Source organism: Dasypus novemcinctus, chromosome 4 (genome assembly GCF_030445035.2).
Source record: "Dasypus novemcinctus isolate mDasNov1 chromosome 4, mDasNov1.1.hap2, whole genome shotgun sequence".
NCBI lineage: Eukaryota > Metazoa > Chordata > Mammalia > Cingulata > Dasypodidae > Dasypus > Dasypus novemcinctus.
In genome coordinates this window covers 5793830-5815842 of record NC_080676.1, presented here as the reverse complement: position 1 = coordinate 5815842, position 22013 = coordinate 5793830, and the positions used below count along the sequence as shown (strand labels likewise).

The window sequence follows — 22013 nt, the reverse complement described above, 5'->3', positions numbered from 1 at the left end:
ATCCTATTGTTAATATATTTATCTATCCAAAGTTGGATAAACTACTTCATGTTTTATTTGGCAAGCACAACACATTAGAGTTATTATATCCCTTCATCTGAGTACCTCAGGGATTTAAATCAATAGCCCATGAACTGTTGAGATTTTTTTACCACTTACATTATCACAGCAGCTCTTTCTAAGTTTTTTACTCAAACAACTACTAGCAGGCCAGTGTCACCAATCCTTTCAATTCCTTTTTCAAACTTATTGCAAAAATTTTACATTAATTTACATTCATACTCATGTTTATTTCAACCTAAACTTTTAAAAATTTTTATTAGAGTAATAGTAGCTTTACAGAAACATCATGTAGTAGTACCCACATAATGTAGTTTTCTCTATTATTAATATTTTATATATATGGCACCTAACCTTTTAACATCCAAAAATAATCCTAAACCCAGTATATTAGGTTCTTGCTTCCACCATTAGGTTTTCCTATTTTAAGCATGACAGCTTCCATTCATCTAAATCACTGAGTAAATGTTCAAAGGAATGAACCCACAATGTGTTACTGCTTCTTCTTTTTCCTTAATGAACTGTAAGTCAGTTCTTGTGTTCTTACTTCTTCAAAACCAGTTTCTCTCGCATCAGTTTCCCCTGATTTCTATGACACATGTAAGACTTCACAGTTATTTATCAGAACTATAAGACTTTCAGTGTTAGAAGGGACTTTCCAGGATCATTCAGTCTTGTGCATCTCCCTCCTTCACAAATAAGGAACAGCAAATCAGGAAAATTTAGTTATGTTATCTAGTCCACATGGTAAGTAAGTGGTATACCTGGGAGCAAGACTAAGGTATTATAACTGTACAAATATAAGGTATTCTTTTCATTACAGGTTTTCATGTAAACAGTATTTTCATCTGTTCATTTCATCTACATGAAATAAAATAAATTACTGATTTTGATTATTCTTTGTTTTATCTAAAACAGTATGTTCTTTCGTTTCCAAGAGCACTCTTCTGGCTACCACACCAGAAGCAAATATGCAGTTTCCTCCACTTTTAAAATATGTTTGGGGGCAGGTGTGTGAAGTTTCTCTCTACTCTGACGAGATGACTAACAAAAGTTTTGGGGTGCTGCAGGGACTGAGGAAAGGAATATTTTGGTTACAAATCTCAAACCTTGACCCTCAGTTCCAAGGGTGCCAATTTAATAGCCATTTAAGATTAACTATCAATTTCCTAAGACTCAAAATAGGAATAATTTTATCTTTGTATTGGAAAGATAATATATTGAATCACTGTATCAGTGATAAAATACATTCTTTTTATATTCTTTTTATGCTGTTTCTGTTAGTTAATGGTTACCATCACTTATGACCAAACCTAACTGAAATCCATTATATAAAATAACCATTAGCTGTCTCCCTACCAGAATGTTATTTGGTTCCATGATAGTGTTAGTTTTCATTCTGAAATTTGTGCCTGGCTTGCAGGAGGCTCTCAAAAAAGGTGTTGATAAACAAATGAGTTAATTTGTAATTTCTTTAAAAGGAAAACTAACCAACCTTTCTGAAAATGGAAATGCAAAGATATGAAAAATCAACAACTGTCAAGAAATTAACAGAAGACACATTTTAGAGGGATTCATTTGGCCACCAAACTAAAGAAGCAAATGAATCTTCATATTACAATTACAACATTCTTTTTCAACAAAGCAATTGTGCTCCTTTTCCATTTTGTCCTTTCCCTGGACTCTATCAACAGGTTGTGTCTTGTTTCCTTAGACGCCTTATAATAAGAGTCTTCTACAACAAATCCTCTGTTCATTTTTGTAGAAACACCAAACAAATGTTAAGGAGATCAAATAAAATTCATCATCATAAGGTCAGAAGGAGGCTGTGAGCAGACATACAGATTATAAATTTGTATTGGTACTACTTCATGACATGAACTAAAAAATAATGCCAAGAATTCATTATTTCCTTTCAGTGTTTTTCACTTTGTACTCAGCTACTCTCAGAATTCATTTCAATGTATCAAATCTCAGATTCACCAAAGGAGCAATTTCTAACAATCCTACACTGATTAAATCAAACCACTCTTTTCACTGGTACTTTTATTAAAGTTTATCTTCTACATTGATCCTCTAAAATCTAAGCAAAAAGTACTAAAACAATGTTAATGTTAATTTAACGGTTGAGAATGAAAGAACTAGATTCATCCAATTCTTTTTTCCCCTAATGTTTTTAAAATGCTTACAATTCATTTAACATACCCCTTATATGCCTGTCCTAAGCTGAAAAGATACTGAATTAGAATTAACTGCATCAAATCCAAACAGTTTATACCTTTTTTCTTTTTGTTATTTAAGCATTCATACTAAAACTTTAAAAAATTATTAAGTCAAAACTATTATTTGATATATCACCTATAGTTTACATTATATTCCATAAATGACATAAAACTCAATCCTATATAAACCCACTAGATTTTCTTCATGGAATTTTCACAAAAGTGAAAAGTCTAATTAAAAGCCAAAAGAAAACTATGGATTTAATAAACAGATTAACTTACAGAAAAAATCTTTAAAGACGCTTAACCAATCCATTTTGGAAAAAAAAAATCCCGTGTTCTCTTCTGTCAGTTTGTTACACAGCTCAGGATCCTTCCCAGTGAGCTTCCTGGTCTGTTCTGCAACACTGGAACTTCCCACACCCAATCCATGTGACTTGGCCCAGGCCCAGGCAATAGTTTTTCTGAAGCTTCCCCCTTTCCAAAATTTTTTTCCCCTCAAACTACAAATGAACCTGTGAAACAAGTATACAATAATGGCCACAAATGTGACCTTATTATTCAGTTATTTTGCAAGAAGCTTTAAAGCATTTATTTTGTTAACAATTAAAAATATATTCATGCAGTCAACCTTTCCTTTTTCTCCTTAACTTTCAAAATGTTTCCACCAGCACACCCATTATGAAACAAATCCACTAACTACATGGGACATTTAAGTTACCCAAAAGAAGTGCAGTAATTCTGAGAAAAGGGAGAAGGTTGACTGATGTAATAGCTAGATTAAAATCATTACATGGGCAAACTATAGATTACTAACTTAAAACAGAATATTTCTAAGTACTCTGGAATATAGCTAATGATAACTGTAATATAAAGATAAAGTTAACAGATTTTCTATAACTTAAAAGATATAAAACCTTGATAAAATTGTCTTCATAATATAGAAAATAGTAAGGAAAGCTTCCCAGAAGTACTAATAAACAATAAAAACTAATTTAGTTTTTAAAATTTATATCCAGTAATATTGCAAACTAGGATGTTTTTCCTCTTTGCGCTATGATGTTTGTTTTTTCACTATCTTTTGTTAATTAATTAGCACAAATGTCCTAGATCCAGGATACCCACAAAAAAGTCTAGTAATGGCTCTAGTCCTTTCTTTGCCTTCACCACTATCAGGCATATATTCTTGATAAAAATTCCCTTAATTTTCCCCACTAGACCTAATCAACGTATTTTAAATAAATGCCCAATATCAGGTCTATTCAACTCTTTAAGGGAATCTCTGATTTGGCTTTCATTTAAAAACTAAAGATAATGCTCTAATTTACAAAACCTGAAAAAAACTTTACCTAAGATGCAACAATTAAACATAATGGTGAAATTTAGATTAAAAATCCCATCTATTAAATCATCTTTATAACCCTGAAAAATGTTTTTAGCTCACAAAATATTCTAATATAGCATATCTTACTTTGAGTTGTACTAAATTTTAGTTTTTACTATTTAATAATGGCTAAAGACACTAAAGATTTGCCTTCTATAATTAAATAAATGATAATTAAAATGACACTCTAGTCTAGAATAACAACGATGATTAAAAAATAAAAACTAATGTAAAGCAGTCAGTAATATTTCACACTTGTTCCCAAACTATCTTTGCGAGAAGAATTTTACTTTCTCTTCTCAAAGTACCATTAAGCAAAAATATGCCTGCCTAAGTACAAAAATGAAATTCTGTCCCTCCCAATTCCTTCCTGTCAGCCAAGAGACTATTATTTAAAAAAACAAAAAACAAAAAAACACAAAAAAAACAGACCAGTCCTCACCCATGTACATTTCCTTCCTATCAGTTCAGGCAAGCTCAGCTGGAAACAGGCTGCACTGTATCTGGCCCTAATGAAGAGCCAGTAAAAAACTATACATTAGAGGAAGAAATAAGGGAAAAAAAGAAGTAGGAAAGAGATCAGCTCTATAGGTGCTCACCTACAGTAATAATTCAGTTTAAAACTCTTACCAAATAAAAGAATGAAATGATGGTTTGGTTTTTAAAGTTAAGTTAAAAATGTAAGCCATTAGATGTTAAAATACAGCAACATGCCATGTAAAATAAGTTGCCTTGATGCCAAGGAGGCAATCATGCATCCCTCTCACTTATCCTTGCTTCAATTAGAGGCAGATTCAGAATACAAAGTCAGAGTCAATTCTACTCATTATCACTACTCAGGCTTAACTCTTGAACTCAGGCCAGTGCACCAGCCTAGATGTACAGAAACTACCTCCTAATAACATTTATGACCTTTACTGGCCTCCTGACTTAAAACACTGGCTATAAGCCAAACTTACCTTGCCTAGCTGGAATTCTAGTTCCTGGCCTTTTCAAGCCAATTTTGCCCAATCTGTCTAAATTCTGTATGAAGAACCAAGCTTCAGAATCTATTGATGGGCCCTTGATATTGACAACTATGCTTATAAGCCTTTTGCTCTTGAAATTGCAACTTAGCCTAGTGTTGTAGGGTACCTAAGAGTTACCTCCCAAGAGCCTCCATGTTGCTCAAATGTGGCCATTCTCAAAGCCAAGTTCAGCATATAAATGCATTACCTCCCCCCCCCCCCCATCATGGAACATGACTCCCAGGGATGAGCCTCCCTGGCACCAAGGGATTACTACCAATCACTGGCTGGTGATGCAACTGGAAAAAGACCTTGAATAAAAGGGGGAAAAGGTAAAGACAAATGAGTTTATATGGCTAAGAGACCTTTAAAGTGAGTTGGGAGGTCATCAGAGAGGTAATGCATATGCATGTCTCAGCAGGATCTCATACACAGCCAAAGTAGATACTACCCCAAACAGTGGGGCTCCTGAGGGCTCCAAAGATTCCCAGGTCCTACAGTCATGGCAGATAGCTCTGGAGTTTGGTGTCTTGCCAGTGGGCCCTATTTTGAAGTTTGTGCTCCCTAGTGTGACAGAGTTGGACTCCAATGTGACTTCTTTACACATACCTCTTCTGTCCCTTTTATTTGAACCTATAGTAGGTGTAAGTCCAAGAGACTTGAATCTCTGGGTTGTCCATGTGCCAGCTGGGCCCTGACCCTCAGAAGAGTTACATCACCTATTCTCCAGTTCATTGGGCTAACCCAAGAAAACTAACAAGGAGGTAAGGATGGACAATTACCACACCAAGGAACCTCGAGAGACTACAACTGCAAGCAAAAGAGTCCCATCCATCAGCCATATGGGGTCGAAGCCCCCTCTCAATTAGTGGTGGAGTGGGCATCACCATTCCAGACATCAGGACTGGGGAATAAAATATGAACTATTCTCTTTGTGATTCTAGCAATGGAAAATTAGATCACTGATGAGGAGACAGTGGCCACTGGAAGTGCTGAAGCCAGGGAGAGGGAAAAAGAGGTGTAATATGAGGGCATTTTCATAACTTGGAATTGTCCTGAAGGGCACTGTAATGACAGACACAGGACATTATATATCTTGCCATAACCTACAGAACTGAGTGGGACAGGGTGTAAACTACAATGTAAACTACAATCCATGCTGTGTGGCAATGCTCCAAAATGTGTTCATCAATTGCCATAAATGTACCACACTAATGAAAGAAGTTGTTAATATGGGGAAAAGTGGAAGGTGTGGGGAGTGGGGCATATGGAATTCCTTATATTTTCTTATGTAACATTTTATATAATCTAAGTCTCTTTTAAAAATTAATTAAAAATATATTTAAATTTTTAAAAAGAAAAGAATCCATTTAGTAGGAAGTTTTGTTTGTATGTGTGTATGAAACAACTTACCTAACGTATCCTTCAGATTTTTTACAATAGATGCTTTCCGAGCACTGTTTTTCCTTTCCACATAGTTAGAAGGCACAAAACCAGTTTTATTCATGGAATTTCGAACTCGCCACCAGGACTTAGAATCATCCAGAAGCCATAATCTCTCATTCTTCTTAATATCCAGCTCTTGTTCTTGTTGGGCCACATAATCAAATTTGGCTACTACCACCACTTCTTCTGCCATTTTTTAGCAGCTTCAGCACTGTAAGCACATAGAAAATATTTTTATTCGCACAAAATACACACACCTGAGAACAATGAAACACTGAAAATAAAAATATGGGAGAATAAAATACACCAGGCAAAACACTAACCAAAAGAAAGATGGTACAGCTATAGTAATATCACACAAATGGACTTTATGGCAAAACCATCACTAACAATAAAGAAATTCACTACACAATGCTAAAAGGTTCTATTCAACAATCTAAACTTAAATGTACCTAATAACAGTTTCAAAATAAAGAGAGCCACAAAGAGAAATGGACAAATCCAGCGTCACAGAGGACAATTTTTAAAACATCACAACAATACAAAAGATCTAGGAGACAAAAAAAAAATTGTTAGAGAAGAACACCACAACCAATATATTTGATCTAATTAGACAAAGTGAAGAACTTTACTTCCAACAGTTAAGAGAATGCAAAATACATATAAAAAACAATCAAATGCCAAGTCAAAGTCTCAACAACTTTCTTACAGTTGGTAGCCAATAACCATATACTCAGACAACACTTTAAAAAAAGGACACTTATAAAAACTCTTAAGTCAAAGAAGATATGAAAAAGAATTCTAAAAATACTTAAAATGGAACAATAATAAAATTACTATAATCTAAACCTTGGAAGGGAGCAAAATGAGTACATAGAGGGAAATTTTTAGATTGAAATGGTTTCCTTGGAACATTTGAAGAGCTAAAATAAATCAACAAACTGAGCATTTATCTTAAGAAGACAGAAAAATCCAAAGAAGAGTAAAAGGAAGGAAATAAAACAGAATTTATTGAAACAGAAAACAAAGACATACTGGAAAGTCTCAACAAAACAAGAACATTCTTTTAAAATTGACATTTTTGCAAAGACTGATCAAGAGAAAAAAGCAAAAGCACACTGACATACCAGGATTGAAAAGGAAATACCAATTAGAGATATTGCATTCAAAAGATGTGGTAATATTATCAACAACTAAACTAACAAATCTGAAAATAGGAGAAATGCACAAATTTACATAAAAATAAAGATAACAATATTAATAAAATTGAAAGTTATTAAATCTTATCATAATGAAAACATTAGACAAATGGTTATACAAGAAAACTCTATTAAAATTTAAGGAACTGGTAATTCTAATTTATATAAACTCTTTTAGAATAAAGAAAGGAAAATTACAAGCCAATTTCACTCCTGAACCTAAATTAAGCACTCTAGCCTTACATAAACAGCCATCCCTGGCTTAGCAAGCAAATAAATTCAGCTTTCTGCTTCGGCTACTGACTAGCAGTCTCTTCATTCTACTATGAAGTTATTTAATCTATTACACATTCTGAAAAGATGACTCAAATTTATGTACAGCAGTAAAACAACTAAAGAAACTAAAATAGTGAATGATGTGGTGGTAATCAAGAAACAAAAGGGAGTGGACAATGATATGGGAATGTTGCATTTTTTATTCTTGGAAAAATGTTATATTGTCACAGAAACAACCAAATTTCCTTGGCAGTCATACTACAAAATGCAGCCAGCTGCAGGTCAAAGCTTCATAGAAGAGGAAGAAGGAGGAGAAGGAGGAGGAGGGAGGAGGGAAGGAGAGAGAAGGGAAGAAGGACGAACAACAACAACAACTACTTTACACAGGAGCAAAGCAAGTATATAAATTATGCTCTACCTGTCAGTCAACATAACCCTGATAATAAGGTAAAGGTGAGGCAGTCAAAAAATTTCTCTGAACAGACAGGGCCTTTTGAACACCATGAACATACAGCTACATAAATGTGTCCACGTGGCCACAGGTATGTTTTCTGGACACAAAGAGGCCCTCACAGTAGCTAACAAAATACTGAACTTCCGTCCTGGGGAATCCTGCTACTTTCTTAAATAAGATGGCAAAAAGTTCTGAAATATATAAGCCTTGCCTAATAAAAGAAAACAGTCTAATAACGCAAGCCCTTGATCTTAAAGCTTACACTTAAGAACCTTATCCCTGTAATAATGAAATTAAGCCTAATTATAATTAATGCCTAAGAGCATTAATTAAAACCTCTTTTTCAATTCAAATTTGGCTCTCGCTAAATCAAACTTTGCAAATAAACTCACTACCTTTCTTCCAAATATGGGACGTGACTCCCAGTGATCTGCCTCCCTGGCACCAAGGGACTATTACCAAGCATTTATCAGTGATCCATTTGGAGAAAGACCTTGATCAAAAGGGGGAAATAGTAAATAAAATAGACTTTATATAGCTAAGAAATTTCAAAGTAAGTTGGAAGATCATTCCAGACATTACATTTATTCAGGTCTCAGCCAGACTTCACAAACTGCCCCAGTAAACCAAGCCTTAAATGAAAGCACTTCTGAGGGCTACTCAGAATGACAAATACCAGAGATAAAAAGAGGATTCTGAAAGCAGCAAGAAAAAAGCAAAGCATCATATAAAGGGAAAGTTGGTAAGATTAAGTACCGACCTCTCATCAGAAACCATGGAGAAGAAAATGGTATGATGTATTCAAGGTAATGAAAGAGAAATACTGCCAGCCAAGAATTCTGTATCTGGCAAAGCTGTCCTTCAAAAATGAGGGTGAGTTTGAATTCTTCACAGACAAAACAGAATATGCTACCAAAAGACCAGATTTACAAGAGATACTAAAAGGGGTGCTGCAGCCTTAAAGGAAAAAACAAGGTTGAGAGATTTGGAGACAAATGTAGAAATGAAGATTATTAGGAAGGGTAAACTAAAGGATAAGAAGACAGACAATAGAATGGTATGACAATAGAAAACTGAAGGAGAAAATGGAGGAAGTAAGACTTGCCTATACAGCAATAACACTGAATGTTAATGGCTTGAACTCCCCAGTCAAAAGACACAGACTGATAGAATGAATAGGAAAAAAAAAGAGCCACCTACATGTTTTCTACAAGAGACTCATCTCAGATATAAGGACACAACCAAATCAAAAGTGAAAGGTTGGAAAACGATATTCCATGTAAATACTAACCAAAGGAGCTAGAGTAGACCAGATAAACATAAAATAACATTATAGTATATGAATAATAATAACCCAGTGCAACTGGCAAATGTTACTGTGTATTCTGAAATTTTCTTCATATAAAATAAACACTTGCTTTTAACTGAGGAGGACAGGAGAAGAGATATTTTTGGATACTTCATTTTTCTTTAATCCTTTCTTATTCATACTATTAAAGGAAATTTATCTAGATCAATGGTTTAGCATAACTACTGTTGAAAAAGATTTTGAGTTTTTCGGTCTCAAAAAATTACGAATTGACAAACTATTATCTGCTGTAATTCATTCCAAAAAGATGTGAAGAATTCCCGGATAGGAATCTGATTATCTAGAAAGAACTATTGCCTAAATGGAAATTAAATAACAAAACCAATAATTTATTTAATTCTTAAGAGATGATTATGTCCAATAGTTAGAGCCATAATAGAAAAATTAGAATTATGATATAATTTCTATTATATCTGAATTATTATTTACACTTATAGATATTGCTATGCTATTTTTTACAATTGAATATATTAAATCTAACCTTGTCTTGCACACTCTTTTAAAATGTGTAACTTCTTTCAATCTATTTTTGTATTTATTTTACAATTTTGCAATAAAAGGCTTTTTGACAGCTAAAAAAAAAAGCCATTGATTATACACTTTGATAGAGTATATGCTATGTGAATATATCTCAATAAATCTGCTTATTAAAAAAAACTGTGAGAGAATAGCCAGAAATAGCAGCTATGTAGAGCAGAGGAAACAGAGATTGAGAGATGAGGAATTTTCCTGTTTGCCTGTTTTTATTATTATTACTGAAATAATGAAAATACTTTAATAATGATTGAAGCGATGAATGCGTAACTATGTGATTATACCAAATACCACTGATTGTAAACTTTGGATAAATTGTTTGCTTTATTAATATGTATCAATAAAACTGATTTGTTTAAAAAAATAAGGTGGGAGTATAACTGCTCACTAAAGCAGATTTAATGTCATTGTAATTATCTCATGTTAATTGAGTTAACTTGTAATAGTCTTATAAAAATAAATGTTTATATAAAAAAGAAACTGCACAGAGAGAAATCAGAAAAAAACTGTAATTTATTCTTGCAGTTTTTCTGTGTTTGAAAATTATTTCAAAATAAAAAGTTAGAGCCAAGCCTAAAGAATTTACTGATATCTGGTGTGAAAAATTACAATGGGCAGCTTTCTAAGAAACTGAAAAGCTAGACGCAGAGATATTTTTTCAGGGATACTTGGGCACTGACTCTGTTTCCTTCCCTATGTATAACCCTCTCCCCCATTTAATATATAAATTTAACGGAATTTAATTCTAGGCCCAATGGAATTTCTTTTGCAACCTGACAAGCTGATTTTGATAAGTAAACATGCAATACATGTAAAGACTATTTTGGAAATAATGAGATTTGGAATAATGACATTGTAGGTTGATTATCCAGCATTAATGTTCTATCCAGACATTCATTTTCTATTTTCCTAACAGCATACCAATTATCTTTCTAATAGCCACCATTCTATTATTATTTTAGCCTCACAATTAGAGACTGATGCAAGCTTCAAAGGGATGTCTAGATTATTCACAGCCCTGCCAGTATATTAGAATTACTTAAAGAGCTTCTTTAAAAAAAATACAGAACCAGGGCCCCAACTTCAGAGATTCTAATCAGTCTGGAGTGTCACCCAAGCATCAACACTTTTTTAAGTTTCATGACTCTAAGGTACTGCCAGGCTTCAGAAGCTAATCACGGCAATCTCTCCCCTTGGTCTGTTCACATTAACCCAATTAAGGCCAATGGGATACAGGGTTAGTTAGGAACTTGTAGTAAAAGTTTCCTGGCTCTTGAGACACACAGTAAGCAACTGTCTCTGAATTTTGTAATGAACAAGTGTGAGGCCTGGAACTACTGCAGCTATTGTGTCATCAACCAGAAAATAAAGCTGACAAGAGAAGAACTACTAGGAAATAGAACCAAAGCTGCTAAAACAAGCAGTAAAGCCCTCCTTCTGAACTACCAGTTCCTTGGGCCAAAAACTTTCTTATTGTGTAAGACAATTTTACCTGGGTTTTCTATTCTTTTCAGCACAGTTCCCAACATAGGCCAGCATACTCTGACAGATATCAAAATAGACTAAAATGTGAATATAATTAAAATAATATGATACTGACACAAACAAATAGATCAATGGACTATAAATTGATATCCAGAAACAGATACACCTACATACTCATGATTTAGAAGCCCTTCTCTCTAATATACCATATCTGAGTTCCAGTTTAGACTTTCTTAAAGCAGATGAAGTACTTCAAAACACTGATGATACAACCTGAATACAGAATGGATTTTTGTGATCATCCTACCCCAGCCCTCCCTCAACCTTTTACAGTGGACTCACACCTAATACAAAGTGAGTAATTTTTTAAAGTGACTTTCTTTGGTCTTTCCAAAGCTATCAACTTGGTCTACATAAAAAAAAAAAAACCCTTTTAGCACATTTTCATTATATAATATATAAATTTATAGTAAGAAACACACCTGGAAGAAACAGGCTTAGAAATATAACACAACTGATTCTTGGAAAGCAGATTCAGCTCAAGTAGTGGGAGTAGAAAAGTGTAAAGGATATTAGGGTGAATGCTTTGTAGTAGAGGGGTGTACTGGGTTGAACAGTATCCCCACAAAATTCATGTTTACCTGGAATCTGTAAATATGGCCTTATTTGAAAATAGGGTCTTTGCAGATATAATCAAGTTAAGATGAGATCATAGTGGATTAGGGTGAGTCCTAAATCCAATGACTGGTATCATTATAAGAAGAGGGAAATCTGGACACAGAGACAAATAGACAGAAGGAAACCTATATGATAAAAGAGGCAGATTGGAGTAATACAGTTAGAAGCCAAGGAATGGCAAGGATCCTGGCAACCACCAGAACCTATAAATAGGCAAGAAATGATTCTACCCTAGATCCTTCAGAGGAAACATGGCCCTGCCAAAACCTTGATTTAGGACTTCTATCTTCCAGAACTGTAAGAAAATTAATTTTTGTTGTTTTAAGCTACCCAGATTGTGACAATTTGTTATAGCATCCATAGTAAACTAATAACAAGGGGACAGTTAATTAGGAAAGGCAAGTCAGTTAAGTAACTTCCATTCTTTGTGTATACACATACAAATAGTTAAGCATTTCCTATATGATAGGGGCAGCATTTTAAATTATGGGAAAGAATGAGTTATTCAATAACATACCAAGACAACTGGTTATCTCTTTAGGAAAAAAACAGTACCATTTGTCATATGATATACAAAAATACATTATTAGACAGAGTACTTTCATTGTCAGGACAAGGAGTAAATCTCATTATTCCCTATTCCTCAAGCTAAGAACAACCAAAGGGTCTGGACGTTACATACAAAACAGATAATTCTGAAAGGTGAAAGGAGAAAAGAAAAAGGCAGACTGGTAGAGACCTCAGACTCCAAGAAACAACATGGTGATTAGTTCGAGGAATTTTATTTTTGCTTCATGTATCCTGGCCACGTTGCTGAACACTGGCAACATACAAATACCAATGGGCCAGATGCAAACAACAACAGAAGCCTGTAACTACCAGCCAAAGGACCAAAATAGTGGCAGCCCAGCAAAAACCAAACTTTTAGAAAAAAACTGTTCTACTCCAGCAAACCTCCACAGAAAATACTGTGGCCCCATCAATGTCTACAAAGGCCAATTGGGAAGTAGAGATTTCTACCCTGGCAAGGGTAGAAACATCTCTGCCAAGTCGTAAAAGAAAAGATCAAATTAGGAAGACAGGACTTTTACCCTGCTGGCCAGAGTGTAAATCAGCAAGGATATAAAAGAACACCATTAACAATCAACAGGATTTAGTTGACAATCATAAAATAATCCATTCAACAAAAACAAAATACATATGCCTTTCAAGTGCCCACAGAACATTTACCAAAATAAGCCATATCATGGATCACAAATCATACCTTAGCAAATTTAAAAGAATTGAAATCATATAGTGTCTTCTCTGACCATAATGGAAATAAATTAGAAATCAATAATAGAAAGACAACAGGAAAATCTCCAAATATTTGGAAATTAAGAATACATTTAAAAAATGATCCATGAGGCAAAGAGAACATTTCAAGGGAAATAAAAAGATTACGTGAATGAAAACAAAAATACAGCATATCAAAATTTGTGGGACCCAGTTAAAGCAATGCTGAAAAAAAAATTTGTAGTACTAAAGGCATAGATTTCAAAAGTCTCAAATCAGTAATCTAGGTAACCAATTCAAGAACCTAAAAACAAGAGGTAAAATAAACCCAAGGCAAATAGAAGGAAATAATAAAGAGTAGAAATCAATGGAAACTGAAAATAGAAAAAAGAAAAATCAATGAAACAAATAGTTCTTTGAAAAGATCTTTTTGCTAGCCAGAAAAGAATACACAGACTAACAATCCTGGAAATGAAATAGGAGCTACCACTACAGATCCTGCAGACATCAAAAGTATAAGAGATTCAGGTCTCCAGAGTATACACCAACCCGAACACCAACCACAGGTCCGGTAAAAGTAACAGAAGAGGCATGTGTAGAAACGTCATATCTGAGTCCAACTCCATCACACTCAGGAACATAAACTCCAAAGTAGGGCCAACCAACATGGCCCTGAACTCCAGAGCCATCTGCCATGACCACAAAACCTGTGGGTCTCTACAGCCCTCAGGAGAACCAGCACCTGGGTTTCCATCTACCTTGGCTGTCTCTGGTACCCTGCTGAGGCATGCATAAGCATTACCTCTCTGATGACCTCCCGACTCTTTTTTGGAGATTCACTGCCATATAAATTCACTTGTCCTTTCCATTTTTCCCCTTTTATCCAAAGTCAAAAAGCAGTTTTTAACACCTGGTATTACATGTAGGCTGAGATATTCTGCTGGTCTGAGTTGATGTCTTTATTCAAGGTCTTTTTCTACTCACATCATCAGCGGGTGCTTGGTAGTAATCCCTCAGCGCCAAGGAGACTCATCCCCGGGAGTCATGTCCCATGCTGGGGGGAAGGCAATGCATCTACATGCTGAGTTTGGTGTATATTCAGGAGACCTGAATCTCTAAACTGTCCCAGGCCCTGGGCCTCAGCAGACTTGCAGCTCCTACCCTCTGGTTTCTTGGACTTACCCTGGCCAGCTAACAGGGAGGTGAAGAGGGCCAACCACCACACCAGGGAGCCAAGAGTGCCTACAGCGGCAAGCGGGAGAATGGCATCCATCATCTATGTGGAATCTAAGCCCCCTCTTGATGTAGAGGGGACTGGACATAACCATCCCAGGGTCCACAGGATGGAGGAATAGAGTATGGATTAGAGAGGACTTACTGGTGTTCTGTGCAGGGACTACTGTGATTAGTAAGGGAAGAAATTGTAGTAGTGATGTGGAGAGGGTGGGCACGGTGGCTGCTGATAGCAGGGAAACAGAAGAAGAGATATGGTGTGGGGGCATTTTCAGGATTTGGAGTTGTCCTAGGTGGTGTTGCAGGGACAGATGCTGGACGTTGTGTGTCCTGTCATGGTCCACTGGGTGGACTGGGGAAGAGTGTGGACTACAATGTGGACCACTGTCCATGTGGTGCAGCGGTGCACCAGAATGTATTTGCCAGGTGCAGTGAATGTGCCATGATGATGGAAGAGGTTGTTGATGTAGGAGGGATGGGGTGGGTGGGGTGGGGGGTATATGGGGACCTCATATTTTTTCAATGTAACATTAAAAGAAAATAAAGAATAAATAAATAATAAACAAACCACAATGGCATTTCACCATAAATTTGCCAGCATGACTACAAAAGTAAGTGACAAGGTCAAATACTGACAATGATACTGTGAAACTGGATCACTTGTTATGGTCAACTGAATTGTGTACTCCAGTATGGACATGTCCATGATTTTGGTCCACATTCTGGTGGGTGTGGACCCACTGTAATAAGATCTACTCAAGATGTTGTTTCAGTTAAGGTGCAGCCCAACTGAATCATGTTGGGGTTTAATATAGATTATTAGAGTCCTTTATAAGTAGAGTGAAAGTGAGACAGAAAAGCCATGGCAAACAGCCAGAGCAGGAAGTTAATAGAATCCAGGAAGGAAAGGAGAAGACACCACCATGTGCAATGTCATGCGACAGAAAAGCCAAGGACCAAGAAGACCACAGTCTTCAGGGAGAAAGCATCACCTTACTGATGCGTGGATTTTGGACTTCAAGCCTCAAAACCATGAGCCGATAAACTGCCATTGTTTAAGCCAACCAACTGTATGACATTTGGTTTAGCAGTTGAGAAACTAACACACACATTGCTGATAGAAATAAAAAATGGCACAAATAATCTGAAAACAGCTTGTTAGCTTCTTAACTAACTATGCAACTATCACACAACCCAGAAATTGTACTACTGGGCATTTATTCCAGAGAGATCAAGACTCATGTTCTTACAAAAACTTTAACATGTCTATATTAGCTTTATTTTTAACAGCCAAAAAGTGGGAACAGTCCAGATATCTTTCAGTAGTTAAATGGTTAAACAAATTATGGCACATTCATACCATGGAATACTCCTCAGCAATAAAAGGAATGAACAATTGATACACGCAACAACCTGAATAAATATCCAGGGGAATTATGCTGAGTGGGGAAGAAAAGACAATTCCAAAAGGTTATATACTATATGATCCCATTTATATTCAATTTTCAAAATTGTAGAAATGGAAAAGATTATTGGTTGCCAGGGGTTAAGCAAGGAAGGGAAGGTGTGAGAGAAGTAGGTATGACTATATGAGGGATCCTTATGGAATTGTTCTATGTCTTGATTGTTTCAATGTCACTATCCTGGTTCTGACATTGTACTATAGCTTGGCCAAATGCTATTGCTGGAGGAAAATGAGTAAAAGATATTCGAGGTCTCTCAGTATTATTCCCTACAACTGCATGTAAATATAAAATTATCTCAAAATAAAATTAACTTAAAAAAACAAATTAGACTGATTAAAGATTTAAAGATAAAAAGACATAATGAAAAATATACAAACAATATTTTCATATTCTTTTTTTTTTTTTTTAAAAGATTTATTTATTTATTTAATTTCCCCCCATCCCCTGGTTGTCTGTTCTTGGTGTCTATTTGCTGTGTCTTGTTTCTTTGTGCAGCGGCACGGGAAGTGTGGGCGGTGCCATTCCTGGGCAGGCTGCTCTTTCTTTTCACGCTGGGCGGCTTTCCTCACGGGCACACTCCTTGCGCATGGCCAGCTCCACACGGGTCAAGGAGGCCCGGGGTTTGAACCACGGACCTCCCATATGGTAGACGGACGCCCTAACCACTGGGCCAAAGTCCGTTTCCCTATTTTCATATTCTTGATGCAAGAAAGTACTTTCTTAGCATGATTCCAAGGGTCAGAAATTAAAAATGAGTAACTTAAAACTTCTGTACAGCAAAGGACATTAATCTCCTATTACTATTGTAAAAAATTATAACAAACTTAGTGACCTAAAACAATAAAAACTAAATATTCTATCATTTTATTATATATGTCAGAAATGTGATGGGTTTTATAGACTAAAATCAAGGTATCAGCAGAGCTGCATTCTTTCTGGAGGTTCTGGGGAGATTTCATTCTTTGCCTTTTCCAGCTTCTAAAAGCTGTTCACATTCATTAGCTTATGGCCACATTACTCCAACCTATGCTTCTGTTGTCCAATCAATCCTTCTCTCACTTAAAAGAGTCTTCTGCCTCCATTTATAAAGACCCTTATGATTACTTTGGGCTCACTGGATAATCCAGGATAATCTCCCTAGCTCAATATTCTTAATCACATTTGCAAAATTCTTTAACTAGGTGAAGTAACATAACCCACTGGTTCTGGGATTGAGAACTTGTATATTGTTGCAAATGGGGTAAGGGTATTATTAGGCCTACTAGCAAAATCAATGAAGTTAAGGGACTAATAAACTGGAGGAAATATCTGTTATATGTTTAACTGCTTAGTAACCATTAGAGAATTAAAGCTCATATTTTCTTCACAGATAAAATAAAATAGTAAATAAATGTATACATTGCTAAAGGGTAAAAACAATTATAGAAGAGAAAATACACATGGGAAAAAAGTCTTTTAGGGAAGCGGACGTGGCTCAACTGATAAGAGTGTCCATCTACCAGATGGAGGATCCAGGGTTCAATCCCCAGGGCCTCCTGACCTGTGTGGTAAGCTGGCCCATGCACAGTGCTGCAGTGTGCAAGGAGTGCCATACCACGCAGGGGTGTCCCCGTGTAGAGGAGCCCCAGGCACAAGGATTGCACCTGTGTGCAAGGAGAGCCACCCTGTGTGAAAAAAGTGCAGCCTGCCCAGGAGTGGCACCGCACACATGGAGAGCTGATGCGGCAAGATGATGCAACAAAAAAGAGACACAGTTTCCCAGTGCAGCCAGATAATGCAAACGGACACAGAAGAACACACAGCAAATGGACACAGAGAGCAGACAACGGCGGGGGAAGGGGAGAGAAAGAAATAAAAAAAATAAATCTTTAAAAACAAAAAAAGTATTTTAAAAGATCCTGAATGTCATAATTAAAAAATAAAACGGAGACACTATACTTCTCCAATATTACCTAGTCTCCTCAGAATGTATAAAAAATAGGTATTCATACATTTAATTGGTATTATAAACAAAAACTAATACAAAGCTTTAAATTTTTTGGTTATAGGAATTTTCAAACATATACAAATACACAGGCCAGCATAATGAATACCTACCCCATCACCCAAATGCAATTATCAATATTCTGTCTTTGTGGTTCCACTATCCCCCTAATTTCTTAAAAAGCTACCACTGCTATCACTTTATCATACAATTATTGGTTTAAGGCAAACATATGAATGCACTTGCTTCTTTTCAGAAGTCATACTTATAAAGATTATATAAAGTCTGTCCAAAACTAAGAAATGCTCATTAATTACAAATGTCTGATTAATATTCTTTACCAGGAAACATGAATGAGCTAAAGTAATATATAATTTTTAAAATAATAACTATTCTAAAAGGTAAAGGCAATCTTCATCTCTTTTGAACAGTATATTTTGAAAGGGTTAAAATCTCAGAAATTACTTACAGGTAAATAAGATTGGCAGCCATAAAGAATACTACTCATAACATAAACTCAGTTATAGTGGCTACTTTTTTTTTTAAGATTTTATTTATTTCTCCCCACCCCACTTGTTTGAGCTCACTGTCTGCTCTGCTGGTCTTCTTTTTAGGGGGCATCAGGAACCGAACCCAGGATCTCCCATGTGGGAGGGAGGCACCCAATCACGTGCACCACCTTTGCTCCCTGCTAGTTGGGTCTCCCATTCAATTTCCTCGTTGTGTCTCTTTCTTATGTCATCTAGTTGTGTCAGCTCACTGCACCAGCCCGTTGCATCAGCTCGTGGTCTTGCTCATCTTCTATAGGAGGCACCAGGAACTGAACCTGGGACTTCCCAGGTGCTAGGTGGGCACTCAACTGCTTGAACCACATCTGCTTCCCTATAGAGGCCACTTTAAAAAAGACTGAACTTTGGGCTTTTGAATACCAAGAGTACACAATCAGCAGCTAAGCCAGGGAGAACATAGATGCAGGCATGCAATGCTACACTACACAGACTGGAACCACCTGTAGATAGCACCACTACACTGTTTATCAGGAAAAAAGAATATATACATTTGATTGTCTTTCTCTTTTTGTTTTCAGTGAGCAGTAAATGTCTACCATCTCTAAGAAAACAAAAATAAAATTTGAAGGAAAGCAGCCCTTTTAAACAGGAAGATGGAGTGCAGCTTATGTGTCTCCATTTAACACTGCAGGCAATTCTGCAGTAAATGTAGGTTACCCTTGGCATGCTTCAGTTCTAACTCTGCCAGCTCCACTAATTTTTTTCTGAATTTAGCACCTCTTCTTGTCTTGAAATCTGTAAGTTCTGGTTTTCGCAGATTCAGATACTTTTTCAAATGTATGACAACGTAATTGTTGGGAAGTTTCAGCCTGCAGAACATCTTTATTTCTTGTTCTTGCTTATCCAGTTCTTTATTAGCACTTTCATAATCCACTTGTGATTTTGATCTTCTATAGAGAAGATTAAAAACTGCTTGAGATTCTCTTAATATTTTAATATTTAAAAGTTTGAGCTCCTTCATCAGCAGACATTAGTGGCTTCTATTTTTCTTGTTTTATCTAACAGTTCTGACACTGAGAAAAAACTTGTAAATATCTGTAGAATCTTAAAGCATACAATGAAGAACCAATTCTATTATAATCATCTGCAACACCTATGTATGACAGTGTCATCCTATCAGATTTAGCACATGCATCCTTAACTATGATATTCTAAAAGAAATGTTCATTCATACCCAAAGAAATCATCTACATCCTTTACCCCTGAACAATTACTTCATCTGCTGAGTTAACCATGTTTTTAAAGAAATCTTCCTCTGACACTCAAATCTTAATTATATCCCAAGAAGAAATGGAAATTTAAATATTTCCTCCAAATTTGATGTGCTGCCACATGGCATAGGAACACTTAATGCAATGCAACTGCCTCCTTGAATATTGCCAAATATTCAGCTTCCAGTTCCTGTTTCACCTTTGTGAATTCTTGCTTGGTCATCAACCCTTCTCCAAGCTTCTACAGTCTTTCCCTTGAACATCAAATCAGGTTTTTGTGGTGCTGATGGGATAATGTAACCTGCATAGTCTTCATTTTCAATGAAGGAATTGTGAAGACAGATAAATGTCTCACGCTGTCGCATAAAAGAAAACTCATTTTCAATATGAGTTTTCATATGTTCACTGTGTGAACCATGAATTTTACTTTATCCTTCCAACTAGACAAAGGATCAATGAAGAAACAGAGAACGTGAATATTATAAATGAACTAGACCTAAGAGGCACACACAGAACAATGCACCCCAAACAGCAGGATTTACATTCTTCTCAAGTGCTTGTGGATTATTCTCCAGGACAGACCACATGCTGGGTCACAAAACAAGCCTCAATAATTGTTAGAAAATGGAAATTATTCAAAACATGCTCTCTGATCATAATGGAATGAAACTAAGAAATCAGTAACAGGCAGAGAACTGGAAAATTCACAAATATATGGAGGTTAAACAGCACACTCCTAATCAGTGAGTAAAAGAAATTGCAAGAGAAATCAAATATCCCTGCAAGAATGAAAACAAGACCACAACTTATCAAAACTTATGGTATACAGTGAAGGCAATGCTGAGGAAAAATCTATAGCCCTAAATGTCTACATTAAAAAAGAAGAGATAAAATTAAGCACCTAACCGCACACCTGAAGGAACTAGAAAAAGAACAGCAAACTAATCCCAACGTAAGCAGAAGGAAAGAAATAACAAAGATTAGAGCAGAAGTAAATGAAATTGAGAATTTAAAAAATGAGAGAGAATTAACAAAACCAAAAGTTGGTTCTTTGAGATCAGTAAAACTCACAAACCCCTAGCTAGACTGACAAAAAAGAAAAAGAGAAGATGCAAACAAAACAAAAAATGAGAGGAGACATTACTACTGACCCCATAGAAATAAAAAGGATACTATGAACAACTATATGCAAACAAATTAGCCAGCCAGGTTGAAGTGGACAAATTCCTCGAAATACACACGCAACCTACACTGACTCAAGAAGAAACAGAAGACCTTAAGAAACCAAATACAAGTAAAAGATATGGAATAACTCATCAAAAACCTTCTACAAAGAAAGCCCAGCAATAGATGGCTTCACAGATAAATTCTACCAGTCTAAGAATAATTAATACCAACCTGGCTCAAACTCTTCCAAAAAACTAAAGAGGAAGGAACATTACCTAATGCATCCTATGAAGCTAACATCACCCTTATACCAAAACCAGATAAAGATATTATAAACAAAGAAAATTACAGACCAATTTCTCTAATGAATATAGGTGCAAAATTCCTCAACAAAACACTTGCAAATCAAATTTAACAGCACATTAAGAGAATTATACACCACAATCAGGTGGGTTTTAACCCGGATATGCAAGGGTGGTTCAACACAAGAAAATCCCACATTAAAAAAGGGATTTCAAGGGAGAAAACCACATGATCATCTCAACTGGCTCAAAAAAGGCATGTGACAAAATCCAGCATCCTTTCTTGATAAAAACACTTAAAAAGATAGGAATAAAAAGAAACCTCCTCAACATGATTAAAAGCATATAAGAAGAACCCACAATTAACATCAATATTTAATGGAGAAAGACTGAAAACTTTCCCTCTAAGATCTGGAATAAGACAAGGATGCCCGCTGTCATCACTGTTATTCAACATTGTGCTAGAAGTTGTAGCTATAGCAGTTAGGCAAGAAAAAGAAATAAAAAGCATCCAAATTGGAAAGGAAGAAGCAAACATTCACTATTTGCAGATAGTGAATAGGGAGAAAATGTCTAGAATATATAAAGTCCTGAAAAAGCTACAAGAAAGCTTCTAGAGCCAAGAAACGAATTCAGGAAAGTGGCAGGATACATCAACATATAAGAATCAGCAGTGTTTCTATACAGTAATA

At 35.7% G+C, this 22013-nt stretch overlaps 1 protein-coding gene and 1 pseudogene across 5 annotated transcripts in view; both read right to left on the bottom strand.

Moving 5' to 3' along the window:
* NCK1 (NCK adaptor protein 1) overlaps positions 1–22013 on the bottom strand; it is an 83451-nt gene that overhangs the window by 19735 nt on the left and 41703 nt on the right. For 4 of the 5 annotated variants that reach the window (XM_004477638.5, XM_058295011.2, XM_058295014.2 and 1 more), the window contains exon 2: positions 6087–6330. In XM_004477638.5, the coding sequence (XP_004477695.1) occupies positions 6087–6312 (226 nt within the window). In that variant the 5' untranslated portion in view covers positions 6313–6330. Of the gene's footprint in view, positions 1–2564; positions 2798–6086; positions 6331–22013 lie in introns of those variants that run through there. The other variant, XM_004477639.5, reaches the window with a different exon arrangement.
* On the bottom strand, positions 19247–20282 carry LOC101423736 (sorting nexin-6 pseudogene; annotated as a pseudogene).